The following is a 15,616-nucleotide window of genomic DNA, read 5'->3' as shown; positions in this document are numbered from 1 at the left end:
GTAGAATTACCTCCATCTGGGTCTCCTGCTGGGTCCCCTGCCACTTCTAAACCCCCGAGCTGGCCCCCTTTTCACATTTAAATTCTTTCACCCGGTGGGCCGCCTAATTAACCTGTTGTCCTGTGGGCCAGCCTTGCTCCCCTTTTAAGTTTAACTCTTTCTTGGCCAGCCTACCTCCGCTTGGCTGGTGTTGAAGAAGAATATGAGGGAGCAGGTTAGCCCCTGAGTTACAACTACCCAGTAGTATGGCCTAATAGATAGAGCACAGGACTGGGAATCAGATGATCTGAGTTCAAATTCTGCCTCCGCCACGTGTAATAATAACAATTGCGGTATTCGTTAAGCGCTTACTATGTGCCAGGCACTGTACTAAGAGCTGGGGTGGATACAGCAAATCGGGTCTGCTGGGTGACCTTGGGCAAATCATTTCACTTCTTTGAGGCTACTCCACCTGTAAAATCTGAGACATGGGCTGGGTCCAAACTGTTTAACTTGTATCTCCCCCACCTCTTAGTACAGTACCTGGCACATAGTAATAATAATAATAATAATAATAATAATGTTGGTATTTGTTAAGCGCTTACTATGTGCCAAGCACTGTTCTAAGCGCTGGGGTATGTACAAGGTAATCAGGTTGTCCCATGTGGGGCTCACAGTCTTCACCCCCATTTTGCAGATGAGGGAACTGAGGCGCAGAGAAGTTAAGTGACTTGCCCAAGGTCACACAGCTGATAAACGACGGAGCTGGGATTAGAACCCAAGACCTCTGACTCCCAAGCCCGGGCTCTTTCCATTAAGCCAGGCTGCACGTTCCCTGCCCACAACGATTACAGTCTAGAGGCGGTGAAAGACATCAAGACATTACAGATAATAATAATAATGATAATGGCATTTATTAAGTGCTTACTATGTGCAAAGCACCGTTCTAGGCGCTGGGGAGGTTACAAGGTGATCAGGTTGTCCCACGGTGGGGGCTCACAGTCTTCACCCCCATTTTACAGATGAGGTCACTGAGGCCCAGAGAAGTGAAGTGACTTGCCCAAAGTCACACAGCTGACAATTGGCGGAGCCGGGGATTTGAACTCATGACCTCTGACTCCAAAGCCCGGGCTCTTTCCGCTGAGCCATGCCGCTTCTCATTTACAGATACGGGCATAAACGTTGTGGGACTGGAGGGAGGGGGGAATGAATAAAGGGAGCAAGTCCCGGTGATGCAGAAGGGAGTGGCAGAAAAGGAAAGGAGGCCTTAATCAGGGAAGGCCTCTTGGAGGAGATGAATCTTTTATAAAGATTTGAAGACCGGAGAGAGTCATTGTCTGGGGGATATGAGGAGGGAGGGCAATCCAGTCCAGGGGCAGGATAATAATAATAGTAAGCGCTTAACCGATATGAAAAGGAAACAAAAAACCAGACCAAGTCAGCATCTACTGAGTCTCTGGCCTCCTGCCTTCCTCTCTTAACTGCCTTGTGTGTGTGTTTGGTTCCAGCGGCCTCCCTGAGGCCAGATATCTTCCCTCAAGTCCCCATCCCAGCCCGGAGGAGGTGGAGTACTATGGCCTGGAGGAGGAGTATTACGAATCTGAGGCAGAGGGACTGCTCAGTTGCCACAAATGCAGATACCTTTGCACAGGGAGAGGTGAGAAACTACAACTGATTATTTTTCTGTGGTCTCAATTGTGGTCCTGGGAGTCCGGATTGGGACCGGCCGGCCTTTTCGACAGCCTCATTTTCACGCTTCCTACCAAGTTTGGGCTCTTGGGGAAGGGCCAGGTGCAGCTGGAGAGCCTAGCCCAACTTAACGCTTCTCTTTCTGAAAATGGCCGGACTTGGCCACCCGGGGCAGAACTGCCCGCCGATCCCGTCAGCTGCATCGGATGCCCGTCCGGAGTTGCTGGGGCTCCCGGGAAGCCCAGCTAAGCTAGCCGAGACCACTGGGGCTCAGCGGGGCAAACAGGGGGTGACGGAGGGAGTAGACATGCAGGCTGGACCCCCGATCTCCTGCCCCTGACCAGGAGGTTCAGAAACCAGGATCCACACCTAGTTCTAGCCCAGCAAGGCCTCCCGGGTGGAAAATCAGGTTTAACAGGGTGAGCGTCTGCCGCGTGTGCCCTGCCCGGTGGTTTGTGCCTGGTTCAGGGGCCAGCCAGGTGGGGACCGCCCCTGCCTCTTGAGCAGGAAGAACGAAGGACCTAGAACCACTGGGATCCATTATGGGCTTAGGATCAACTGACTCCCCCGCCCCACAAGGAGCAGTTTGCAGGACAAAGGGAAGGTTTGTATCCTTGCCCTCTGCCCCTTCCTTCTTTCGTGACCCAGTTGCCAGGCACAGGTGCGCCAACTGCCCCGTAGCCTTGAGCCGAGGGAGTGGTGAGGACTGGAGGCTACCCAAGCAGGGACTTGGTGATTTAGGGCAGAAGTCATAACTAGGGAGCTTGTATACCTGCAGGGGCTCGGATCTTCCTTTGAAGCTGTGACTCATTTTACAGCTTTATGGCACACAATGGGGATGGATCAGGGAAGGCAGGGACCTTAGGGAGAAGCGGGCCTCAGTGAGGACATGAGAAAAGAATGCCTTGCTTAGTGTCACCGCCTGTTATGTGGAGGCCTTCTAGACTGTGAGCCCGTTGTTGAATAGGGACCATCTCTATCTGTTTCCGATTTATACTTCCCAAGTGCTTAGTCCAGTGCTCTGCACACAGTAAGCACTCAATAAATATGACTGACTGACTGACTGAATATCACCACCTGTTATTTGGAGGCCTTCTAGACTGTGAGCCCGTTGTTGAATAGGGACCATCTCTATCTGTTTCCGATTTATACTTCCCAAGTGCTTAGTCCAGTGCTCTGCACACAGTAAGCACTCAATAAATATGACTGCCTGACTGACTGACTGAATATGACCGCCTGTTATTTGGAGGCCTTCTGGACTGTGAGCCCGTTGTTGAATAGTGACCGTCTCTATCTGCTTCCGATTTGTACTTCCCAAGCGCTTAGTCCAGTGCTCTGCACACAGTAAGCACTCTATAAATATGACTGAATGACTGACTGACTGAATATCACCGCCTGTTATTTGGAGGCCTTCTAGACTGCAAGCCCGTTGTTGAATAGGGACCGTAGCTCTATCTGTTTCTGATTTGTATTTCCCAAGCGCTTAGTCCAGTGCTCTGCACACAGTAAGCACTCAATAAATATGACTGAATGACTGACTGACTGAATATCACCGCCTGTTATTTGGAGGCCTTCTAGACTGTGAGCCCACTGTTGAATAGGGACCGTCTCTATCTGTTTCCGATTTGTACTTCCCAAGCGCTTACTCCAGTGCTCTGCACACAGTAAGCGCTCAATAAATATGACTGACTGAATGAATGAATTTGTTAAGCGCCTACTCTGGGCCAAGCACTGTACTCAGCTCTGGGGTAGATACGAGATTATCAGGTTGGACCCAATCCGTGTCCCACATGGGGTTCACAGTCTGGGGAGGAGGGAGGGCATGTATCGAATCCCCATTTTCCAGGTGAGGTACCTGAGGCACAGAGAAGGGAAATGACTCGTCCCAGGTCGCCCAGCGGGCAAGTGGCAGAGCCGGGATTAGAACCCAGGCCCTCTGATTCCCAGGCACGGGCTCTTCCCATTAGGCCCTGCAGTGCAGCATCATACCCGCCTACAGCCCCATGGGATGCCGGTCTTAAAGGGTTTTAAGCTGCTAGGATTTGGAGGCGGGGTTTCCCTTGACCCCTGGAGGTGCAGCGGCCTGCTGTCTTGGCTGGAGTGGCAGGAGCCGGTAATAATAATAATAATATGATGGCATTTATTAAGCGCTTACTATGTGCAAAGCACTGTTCTAAGCACTGGGGAGGTTACAAGGTAATCAGGTTGTCCCCATGGGGGGCTCACAGTCTTAATCCCCATTTTACAGATGAGGGAACTGAGGCCCAGAGAAGTGAAGTGACTTGCCCAGAGTCCCACAGCTGACAAGTGGCAGAGCCGGGGTTTGAACCCATGATCTCTGACTCCAAAGCCCAGGCTCTTTCCACTGAGCCACGCTGCTTTTCTAGGTTCCCATTGCTGCCTGTGTCCTACCCGCTTCCTGGGACCAGGTAAGAGATAGTAATAATAATAATAATAATAATAATAATGATAATAATAATGGCATTTATTAAGTGCTTACTATGTGCAAAGCACTGTTCTAAGCGCTGGGGAGTTTACAAGGTGATCAGGTTGTCCCATGTGGGGCTCACAGTCTTAATCCCCATTTTACAGATGAGGGAACTGAGGCACAGAGAAGTTAAGTGACTTGCCCAAAGTCACACAGCTGACAAGTGGCGGAGCCGGGATTTGAACCGATGACCTCTGACTCCAAAGCCCGGGCTCTTTCCACTGAGCCACGAGAACTCAGACCTGTATGGTGATGTCTTGATATTCCTTTAGGGATCCTACACAGATGTGCCGGGGCTCTATCAGTCTATCTCGACAGAGCGAATACCCCAGGACTTATCGGTCTAATAGAGAGGTGTGGTCACTGTCCACAGAGCAGGGAATCTGATACAAGGACGTCCCCTGGTCTTGGGAGGCCTCAGAAGAGGGAAAGGCCAGGTCCCTGTGGACAGCCACCCTCTGGGGGCTGGAAAGTTCCATCTATGTAGGTGTAAGTGCTTAGTACAGTGCTCTGCACACAGTAAACACTCAATAAATACGATTGAATGAATGTTCAGGCTTGTCCTTCAGGACTGTAGCAGGATCTTCTATGTTAAGATGAGCAGGTGACCCCTTGCCACCGAGGAGAAGCCTGAGAATGAGGCTCTTGATCAGCTGCTGTGCACTCCTCGTCCTGTGCCCAGGCTTTGGGGGCACCATGCCAGTTTGAGTTTGGCTTAGCAAGGGCAGAACTCCCTTGGGGCAGCTGAGGGGGTTGGTGGTGGCGGTGGGGGGGTAGGTGTGTCCAGAGGAGTGGTCTGCGGGATGGGCCAAGGCCCTCCCTGCCTGGGCCACTTCGGCAGCCCGGCTTCGACAGCACCAAAGGGGTTGGCGGGAGTGGGGAATCCTGAGGAATTCCTCGGGAATCCTGAGGAATCAGGGGAAGGAGGTCCAGTCCTCCGTTTCCCCAACGCTTTGCCCCCTCTCCCCCTGCCAACCCCACTTGTGGGAAGGGACCCATGCCTTGGGGAGGAGGGGAGTTGAGTTGGTCACAGCTGGACTATGCTCCGGGGCCTTGGCTCCATCCCTCTTGTACAGTTCAGGTGCTTAGTATATGACTAGCGCTATACTAAGCGTGGGGTAGATTGTGGACCCCATTTGAGAGAGGGACTATGTCTGATTAATAATAATAATGATGGCATTTGTTAAGCGCTTACTATGTGCAAAGCACTGTTCTAAGCGCTGGGGGGGTTACAAGGTGATCAAGTTGCCCCACGTGGGGCTCACAGTCTTAATCCCCATTTCACAGATGAGGTAACTGTGGCTCAGAGAAGTGAAGTGGCTTGCCCAAGGTCACACAGCAGACATGCGGCGGAGTTGGGATTCGAACCCATGACCTCTGACTCCAGAGCGTCGAAAGGAGAGAGGGAGAGTGATGTTGAATTCCCATTTTGTAGATGAGGAAACTGAGATGACAGAGAAATGAAGTGAGTTGCCTAAGGTGACAAGGAAGGCAACCGGCAGAGCCAGGATTAGAACTCAGGCCCTCTGACTCCTAGGCTCGGTCTCGGCCCTTCTCGGGTTATTTCACTGCTTTACTCCTGATTCCGTCTCCATCCCCAGTCCCTCCCATCCTCCTTAAGTATAAAGCAGTTGTGGCCTAGCAGAGACAGAGGTCCCTGAGTTTTCTGGCTGGGTCTGCTTTGCACATAGTAAGCACTTAATAAATGCCATCATTATTATTATTATTGTTAAGGTGTGAGAAACTGATTCAATTTGCCTGAGGCTTAAACAGTAATAATGGCTAAGCGCAGCACTGGGTAGATACAAGAGAATCATTCATTCATTCATTCAATCGTATTTATTGAGCGCTTACTGTGTGCAGAGCACTGTACTAAGCGCTCGGGAAGTACAAGTTGGCAACATATCAGGTCGGACACAGTCCCTGCCCAACATGGGGCTCACAGTCTAAGGAGGACAGAGAACAGATCTGTAAAATGAACCCCCTTTTTACAAATGAAGAAACCGAGTCATAACAGTAATAATAATTGTGGCATTGAAGCGCTTATTCTGTGCCAAGGCACTTTACCGAGAGCTGGGCTGGATACAGCAAACTAGGTTGGACACGCGCTGGGTCCCAAGTGGGGCTCACATTCTTAATTCTCATTTCACCACAGAGTAACTGAGGCCCAGAGAAGTGAAGTGACTTGCCCAAGGTCACACAGCAGACGTGTCGGAGCTGGAATTCAAACCCAGGTCCCTCTGACTCCCAGGCTCAGTAGGAAGAGCGCGGTCTTGGGAGTCAGAGGTCATGGGCTCGAATTCCGGCTTCCCTATGTGTATGCTGTGTGACCTTGGGCAAGTCACTTCACTTCTCTGTGCCTCAGTTCCCTCATCTGTAAAATGGGGATTAAGACTGTGAGCCCCACATGGGACAACCTCATCTCCTTGTATTCCCCCCAGCGCTTAGAACAGTGCTTTGCACATAGTAAGCGCTTAACAAATACCAACATTATTATTATTGTTATTAGGCTACACTGTTTCTCTGCTTCATGGAGAAGCATGCATGGCCTTGTGGAAGGCGCATGGGCCTGGGAGCCAAAGGACCTGGGTTCTAATTCTGACTCTGCCACACATCTGCTGTGTGACCTTGGGCAAGTCACATCACTTCTCAGCACCTCAGTTACCTCATCTGTAAAATGGGGATTAAATCCTCCTCCCTCCTACTTAGACCGTGACCCCCGTGTGGGACAGGGACCGTGTCCAACCTGATTAACTTGTATCTACCCCAGTGCTTAGAACAGTGCTTGGCACAAAGTAAGCGCTTAACAAGTACCGTATTTATTAGACAGCGGTTAAGTGACTCGCTCAAGTAGCGATGAAATACACCTATGTCATGGCATACGTTCTCGCTTTGCGTTTTGGATAGAACTTTGGTGGGGAATTTGGGAACAAGTCTTCAGATGGTGAGCGTTTGTACGGGTAGAACCCGATGCGGTGTCAGCAGAAACTGTTAGCAATCCAAGGAACGCACTACAGCGCGAGTCTTCCTTCACCTGGGGTTGGTTATTCTGCAGTGTAACCCCCGCGGGATTGGCGACTGACTGAACGCTAACCCTCAGGCCGGCCGGCCATCCTCGAAGTGAGACTGCCTGTCATCCCACTGCATCCTGGGCTCCCGTTCCGCCCCGGGTTTGTGGCTTTCAGTCGACTGGCCCAGTCCTTCCTCCCCTGCTAGCTCTCAGAACGTCTCGTGGGGCTCTGGGCCGCACTGCTCTTCCACGGCTCCTTTCTTCTTTTCTTTAAGACGGCAGAGCCACTGAGGCTACTCTGAAGTCGGTGGTCAGCGACCTCGCCACCTCACGGATCGCTCGTGATGAACCTTTGGCTACCCTGGCGTTCCCAGGGGAAGATGGGTGAAGGAGAGGGGGCGTGGGATGTGAGCCGCACGGGAAAGCCGGAAGAGAAGCCGAGGGCAAAATGCAGTCACCTGAAAACGATAACACGCCCTTCGCTTCTTGATCTTTGCAGCTTGCTGCCAGATGGTGGAAGTTCTGCTGAATTTGCTGATCCTGTCCTGCGGCGCCATGTCTTACAATTCGACGGGGGGCTACACGGGCATCACCAGCTTAGGGGGCATTTACTACTACCAGTACGGAGGGGCTTACAGTGGTTTCCATGGCGCCGATGGGGAGAAAGCCCAACAGCTGGACATCCAGTTCTACCAGCTGAAGTTGCCCACGGTCACGGTCGCCATGGCCGTCGGAGGGGCGATCATGACTTTCTGCTGCCTCCAGCTTTTGCTGGGTGTCCTGCGGGTGCCCTGGCACTGCCCGGCGTGGTTGGTGCTGGAAGCGGTGCTGGATGGGCTCATCGCCGTGGGCTACGTGCCGGCCTTATATTTCTACTTTCGCTACCTCTCGGCGGCCTACGATTCTCCCGTGTGCAAAGAGCGGGAACGGCTCTATCAGAGCAAAGGCTACAGTGGCTTCAGTTGCAGCTTGCACGGGGGAGACATAGGAGCCGGACTCTTCGCTGCCGTAGGCATCGTGGCCTTCGTCCTCAGCGCCGTCTTGGCTATCAGAGGATACCGAAAAGTCACAGCGATGAAGAAGAAGAAGCAGCCGGTGGAAATGCCCGACTTGTAGAGTCTTCCGGCCGGGGGTACCGTCTCCGGGAGCTCTTTCTCACTCTGTCTCACCTCTCCGTGAGAACCCCAGGCTCTCGAAGCCGACACAGGCAAGATCATCGGTTGAGGGACGCTGGACTGAACTAAGGTGCAGAGAGGTGTACTTTGCTGTAGTTGAAGGTCGTTTGCTGTCTTTAGAGACCCCTGTACTTGGGGACCAAGAGACCCGTCTTACCGACTAATAAAGGAGAAAGTCTGCCTGCAGGGGTTCAGGGTTCTCGGTGAGCTCGAGGGCAACGGTGCTCACTTGGAGTTGGTGCCTTCTGAGGTCCGCTGAAAGCTACACACCCAAGGGAATCCTTCTATCTGCTTACTTCTTTCTAATCACAGCTGCCTTAAGCAGATCCAGTCCGGAACCTACGCTAGCCTCAGAATCCAATAATGGTCCCCAAACGCTATACTTTTGCCCTGAGAGATGAAAAACAAAACACCACGTGAATGACGCCAGATTTAATCTTGGAGAAATGAAGGTGTGGGAGTGCAGCGTTAAGAGTTTGGTGAGCTGGTAAGAGTAGAATCTCTTAGGCCCAAAGAACTATCCCACAAGCCTCTTATCCCCTCAAAGCTCCGATTTCACTTGTTCCCGAACCTCTTGTCTTTGAGCTAGGAAGACAGTCTATATTGACTGTCTACTGTGTGCAGAGCACTGAACTAAACGTTGGGGGAGAGAGTACAGGACAATTAGACTTGATCCGTACCCTCAAGGAGTTTACAGTCTAGGAGGGGAGAGACTAAATCAAGTAAGAAGGAAGAGAATGGATAGAGGTGTAAGAGTAAGTGCTTAACCAAATCAGCAGCGTATGCGAGACGATGAGTCCAGGGGTGCCGTGGGGATTGGGAGAACGTAAGCCTGGAATGGTACCTGAGGTGGTAATTGGAAGGGCATGATCTGGGGAGGAGAAAATCAATTGGAGAAAACCTCTTGGAGGAGGTGGAATTACGTAAAGGCTTAAAAATAGGACCAACTGCTCCTCCCTCAGCAGTTTATTGGCCATATAAATCCTTCCTGGCAGCCATTTAAGAGGCATACTCACAGTCACCTGGCGCAATAGAAAGCAAAAGAACCAGAGGAGGTGGATGGAGAGAGAGAGCATGAATGCTTAACGATTTTTGTAAGAAAAGGGCCGGGGCAGGTAGAAGCAAGCCTCCCCCACTCACAAAGAATCGGGTCTGTGACTGGTAATTTTTGTGGAGTGCTTTTTGTCTCCAACATTTCAACCGCAAAGAATGCAGCGATTCTCAGCAACCACCACCCAGATTGAAAGAGAAGGCCCCAGCCCAAGCCTGCGTCCACCTCCTCCAGAGCTTCTTTGGAATGCGTGTGGGCTGGGCCGCGGACACCACTGGCAAGCCGATGGGCCTTAACTGGGCTAGGTTGATGGGGCACCGTGGGCGTTTCCCTGCTACCTTAATAGAGCTTGGCAAGCTTGCCCGGGGCCTGGCCACCATTGGGTTTGGGGATTTTAGCAATTCGAGACATTGTCTGTCCCCCTACCCCTTCATTTCCCTAGAACCGGACTGTCCAAGTGCACAATTGGCATGGGATCGAATTTGCGTGGGATCATTGTATGTTTACAGACTTAGGTCTCTTACTATCAAGGCTCCTGCCACCTGCACTGCGACTGATTGTGTCTCTTGACTTCTCCCATTAAATCTGAACTCCCCAGAGAAGCCTGCTGAGCGTCGTTACACCTGACAGTTGCTCAGGGCTGTGCGCGGTTGGTGCTCAGGGAGCACTGTGCCTTGATTTACCTGCATGTTTAAGTACTGAGATTTCTTTCTCCCCAGGTGTGGTGCAGATAGTGGAGGTGCTGTTGAATGGGATGGTTCTCATGTGCGTGATCTCCTCCTACTTCGTCCTTGCCGGGTTCAGCGCCGGCCTTGGGAGCGGCGGCTGGGTCAACAGTTACTACCCGCCCTTTGAGGGGAAGGAGCTGGAGCAGGTGCGGCAGCTAGATCAACAGTTCACGGTCCTCCGCTCGCCCCTCGTTTACGGCGGCTTGGCCGTCGCCCTGGGGGTGGGGGTCCTCACTCTGGGGGTCCTCGTCCGAGGAGCCAAGAGCCTGCCCCGACTGACGGAGAAATGGCTGGTCACGGAAGCGGTCTTCAGCCTCCTGGCCGGGGCGGGTTACCTTGCGGCCATCGGGATCTATCTCCACACAGCCCTGCGCATCAATGCCACGGAGACGTGCAGAACGAGAGAGAGGCTGTACGCGAGGAGAGGCCTCACGTGGATGAACTGTCAGCTCTCGGGGACCGACGGGGCCGCCGCGGCCTTTGCCTGTCTGCTGGTTCTAATGTACGGGGCCAGCGTAGTGCTGGCTGTTCGGAGCTACCGTGAGTTACGGAGCTACCGAGAGCAGCGGGCCTACAGAGACCATCAGAAGAACCGCGGGACGTTCGGCGAGCGGTCCCCCGAATACCTGTGGTCCGGGACGCTGTGAGAGGTCTTCCCCGTTCTTGCCCGGCTTCCGGCCCCTCCCTGAACCAGTTGGCCTTCTGTCACACGCTAGACGGAGCGCTGCTCTCCTTCAGAGTCGGTTTAGTTGGACCTGGCTGGCTGGGAGGGGACCCGGGGGAGGGATGTCTTCAAACACCTGTGGCGTAGCCACGCTGGAGGAGAAGAGCAGAACACGGTTGTGGGGGGCAAGGGAGCTGGGTTCTATTCTAGGCTCTGCTGCTTGCCTGCCGTGTGACCTTGAGCAAGTCACAGACAGACCTTCTCTGGGCTTCGGTTTCCTCATCTGTAAAATGGGGATTCAGTAACCTGTTCTCCCTCTCCCTTAGACCAAGCCCCATAGGGGACAGGGACTGAATCCGACTTGATTGTTTTGTATCTGCCCCAGTGCTTGGCACACAGGAAGCACTTAAATGCCCCCAATTATTAGTATGTTGATTGGCGTGCAACCTCCAGTAGGGTGGGGAAAGAAAGGCGGTTTAGGGAGCAGAGTTACCGGCCCCGATCAGGGTTCCAGTCCTCGGGCCTCCTCCCGGCCCAGGCCTGTGGGGCCTCACTGGGCGGCCCACGGGTTGGCGAGTCCTGGTCTCCCTTTCTCCAGAATGGAGGTCACGTCCCCTTTTTGTGGTGAGAAGCAGCGATTTGATTTGCTGTCCTACTATAAGAGTAAAGTAAAACAGGCATAGCTCAGTGGGTAGGGCCTGGGAGTCAGAAGGACCTGGGTTCAAATCCCAGCTGCCCTGCGTGTCTGCTGTGTGACCTCGGGCAAGTCATTTAATTTCTCCGGGCCCCAATTACCTTGGCTGTAAAATGGGGATTAAGACTCCGAGCCCCACGTGGGACAGAGACTATGTCCAACCTGATCAGTCGGTCTCTATTCCAGCGCTTAGAACTATGCTTGACAAAAACCATTATCATCACCCTCTTCATCAACCTATCACCACAGACAGTTGCCGGGCTCAAAGGGAATAAGGCAGGCTCCGGGCCCGCCTCGCTTCCGAGACTTACGCTGCTGTGTTCCTTGAAGCTGAATGATGAGGGCTGGAACCCTACAGCAAGCACGGTTTATTGATGAATTGCTAGATCCCAGGTCCTACCGTTTTCTTCTCCTGCAAAGCCAAAGATTTTAGGGTCAAGGTTCTGGTCAAATTCCAAATGAACTATAAATCACAGAAACATTTCTCAGGAATAAATGAAACGTGGAGGAGGGAAAGGTGAATTCCAGATGCAGTACATCTGTAGGATTCCTCCGTCTTTTGCTTGGCACCAAGGACTTGCCTTATGTTGCTTTCTTTCCGGTGAGGGGCCTTTCACCTGACCACACGTCCTAAAGCATATCACAGATATGTTGAGACGTTTCACGTCATTAGGCAGCTTTAATAAATAAAATTCCTTTTTTAACAATTACAAGGTTAATTCTTCATAGTACACTAATTTTTCTTTTTACCCTGTCACTAATGAGATCCCACAATAAACTCTCAAAATAAAGTCTTTAGTCAGCATTGCTTATCCATAATGTTTTCTTAGCTGGTTCTTGTGGTATTGTCAGCCACATGAAATGGCCCATTCCAGATCTGAATCTTGGGGTGACGAACCTGCAGAGAAGAAGGTGGGACCCTCAAGTTACTACAAACTCTTTTTTCAGAATTATTACATTATATCTGGCATTATGACAATGCCAGATCCTACTCTGTCTCCTACTCTCTCTCTTCTAGTTTATTTCTGCTGCCCCTTTCTGCCCCCTCTTCAGCCCACAGCTCCCACCTTCTGGGTCCACACATTCTAGGGGCCAGACCAAATGGAGAAGCAGCGTGGCTCAGTGGAAAGAGCCCGGGCTTGGGAGTCAGAGGTCATGAGTTCTAATTCCAGTTCCTCCACGTCTGCTGTGCGACCGTGGGCAAGCCACTTAACTTCTCTGAGCCTCAGTTCCCTCATCTGTAAAATGGGGATTAAGACTGAGCCCCCCGTGGGACAACCTGATCACCTTGTATCCCCCCCAGTGCTTAGAACAGTGCTTTGTACATAGCAAGCACTTAAATGCCATTATTATTAATGTGTTGGAAATAATAATAATTATGGTAGTGGTTCAAGGTGTATTATGTACCAAGCACTGTTCTAGCACTGAGATTCGGGTTCCTCTGGGCTCACCATGTAAGGAGGAGGGACAACAGGTATTGAATGCCCATTTTACAGTTGAGAAAACTGAGGCCCACAGAAGTGACTTGCCCAAGCCCACTCAGCAGGAAAGCGGGAAAGCTGGGATGAGAAACCACGTCCTCAGACTCCTGCGGGGCCTCACTGGGCAGCCCACAGGTTGGCGAGTCCTAGGGCTCCCTTTCTCCAGAGTGGAGGTCACGTCCCCTTTTTGTGATGAGAAGCGGTGATTTGATTTGCTGTCCTACTATAAGGGTAAAGTAAAACAGGCATAGCTCAGTGGGTAGGGCCTGGGAGTCGGAAGGACCTGGGTTCGAATCTCAGCTGCCCCACGTGTCCGCCGTGTGACCTCGGGCAAGTCATTTAATTTCTCCGGGTCCCAGTTACCTTGGTAGTAACAGTGTGTGACCATGGGCAAATCACAACTCTTATGCTTCAGTTTCCTCTTCTGTAAAATGGGGGTCAAATACCTTCTCTTCTTTCTACAGAAACTATCCTAGAACTTGACATACAGTAAATGTTTAACAAATACCATAATAATAATAATAGTAATTATGATTAAACACTGACTCCGTTAAACACTGGGGCAGAAACAAAGTAATCAGGTCAGACGGAGGCCCTGTCCCCTCTGAGACTTACAGGCTTAAGTAGGAAGGAGAATAGGTATTGAATCCCTGTTTTTCAGATGAGGAAACGGAGGCACAGAGAAGTTAAGTGGCTTGCCCAAGCCACTGCAGACAAGTGGCGGAGCCGGGTTTGATCCCAAGTCCATGCTTTTTCCACACAGCCTTCTCATCTTTAATTGGATGATTATACCATTCTGAACAATCTGGGTTAAAAATAACAGGCCTTTTTTCAGAAACCAAGTCTCCCACTTTCAACACTTTTCTTCATGGGAAAGTTGGGCCTGACTCAAAATTTCAACTTCAGAGTTGTTCGGGAACCAATTGTTTCATAAGCCTGAGGCCTGCCTGTAGAAAGTGCCAGCCGTGGCTCGGCCTACTTGGCTTTTTTTTTTCCCCAACAGAAAAGCAAAAATGATTGGGAAATGACACCTGTTAGGCTAAAACACTGACCAGAGTTTTCACATGGGGAGGGTGAAACCTTAATTTGTGAGGAGCAAGCTGAATGCTGCTAAGTCAAAAGGTTTTCAGATGAGAGGCAGACATTTAGGAAATCTGAAAACACAGTAGGAGTACTTACCCTGCTTTGTTCTTTGGAGCAGATCCACTCCCCCATCTGGGTTTTCTGCTTACCTGAAGTGACACACTTGTCCCTTATCCAAGAGTTTTGCCTCTGGGTCATGATCAACGTTTGTCCTTATGAAATTTGGATGTTTCTGGTCCTCCAGCTTTTCCAGGTTCCCTTGAGGGCTTCTCACCCCAGTCTCCGACATTTCCCGTGCTCCTCTCCCACCAAAAAAAAAAAAGAAACCCCCAAAACACATACTACAATTCATTTTTATCTGGATACTTAAGGAAATCAGAAAGCCAGAGGTGCTTCAGTACTTCCACACAGCAAGATGTGGTAAAATGAGCCTGCGTTTGGTTGACGTACCAAGTGTAACTGTAAGGACAATTGTGTTTCCTGGCCTTGAAATTCCTTATACATAAAAACAAAATCATAATCTCCGGGTAAACATCTTTATTGCTACTTCATCTGGTAAAGTTGATTAAAAGAATATTCTTGCCTCAAAGCACCACGGCACAGCGCTTGTTTTACCTCAGTATGGTGCATGCCTCCGCAAAGCATGAAACAAAGGAAAATCCAGAAGGCACATTGAAGAATCTGCTTCCATTCGCTCTGAAGGAAGGGCATACAGCTGCATGCTAATAATTTGGTATCACTAAAATATCATATAATCCATTTGAAAACAAAAGGGTGAAAAAGATACTATGTTTTATTTTAGTTTATTTTTATTACAAACAATAAATTTGCGGCAACATGCTCTGGCTCATGTAATCATCGAGTTAAAAAATTTAACACATTTCAAAAATATCAAAAATACACTATGAGTCTTAAGACTAGGACAATGATTGCACAAAACCATAAGATGTGAACCCACTGCTTGGGTGATGTCCGTTGGCAACAGAAAGAAAGAGTGAGAGTGAGAGCGAGAGAGAAAACCCTACAGAATCCAGCAGAAGTGCATAAAGTTCTAGGGTCCAGGAGCTCCGACGGGACGACTTTCGGCTAACGAGAGAATCGGTGCAGGTCTTGGTGTAGCCTCTCTTCCCAAGCAGGAAGTTAATTGATTTGTGGGACCAAGCCACTCACTGGAAGCAAAACTCCAGTCACCTCCGTGCCCTCGGGAGGCTGAAAGAATCCGGTTGGGGTTTGGTGGTTGAGGCAAGTCTCAGCCCGCTCCACGCACCGACGACTCGGAGGCCGTTTAACACTTGATACAGTTATCAGTTTTTGTCATCACAGATTTCATCGAGGCGCCCACTGAGGTCTCTTCCACTGGAGAATCATTGAAAAGAGAAAGATAATTGCCGACTGACTCAGGCAAGGGAAAAGAGAGTCGTTAAATTGGCCCTAGATCGACTACTAAACAGGTCCCACCTTCTGGAAAATAGCAGCAACTGTATTCAGACGACCATAATAGCACCAGTGCTTACCAAGCTGCTCCTATCTGCACCACATCATAGACGGAGGAAACGAATACACCGCCGTATTGC

The 15,616-nt window shown here is 50.7% G+C and overlaps 1 protein-coding gene across 1 annotated transcript; it reads left to right on the top strand.

Moving 5' to 3' along the window:
* The first annotated feature begins 8,746 nt into the window (after positions 1–8,746).
* MARVELD3 (MARVEL domain containing 3) lies at positions 8,747–11,044 on the top strand. Its single transcript, XM_038754885.1, has 2 exons — positions 8,747–8,828; positions 10,112–11,044. Exon 2 carries the CDS (start codon positions 10,147–10,149, stop codon positions 10,765–10,767), a length of 621 nt encoding a protein of 206 aa, XP_038610813.1. The 5' UTR covers positions 8,747–8,828; positions 10,112–10,146; the 3' UTR covers positions 10,768–11,044.
* Positions 11,045–15,616: the final 4,572 nt, after the last annotated feature.

The sequence above is a fragment of the Tachyglossus aculeatus genome, chromosome 11 (genome assembly GCF_015852505.1).
Source record: "Tachyglossus aculeatus isolate mTacAcu1 chromosome 11, mTacAcu1.pri, whole genome shotgun sequence".
Lineage (NCBI taxonomy): Eukaryota > Metazoa > Chordata > Mammalia > Monotremata > Tachyglossidae > Tachyglossus > Tachyglossus aculeatus.
This window is presented reverse-complemented; position numbering and strand designations above follow the sequence as displayed.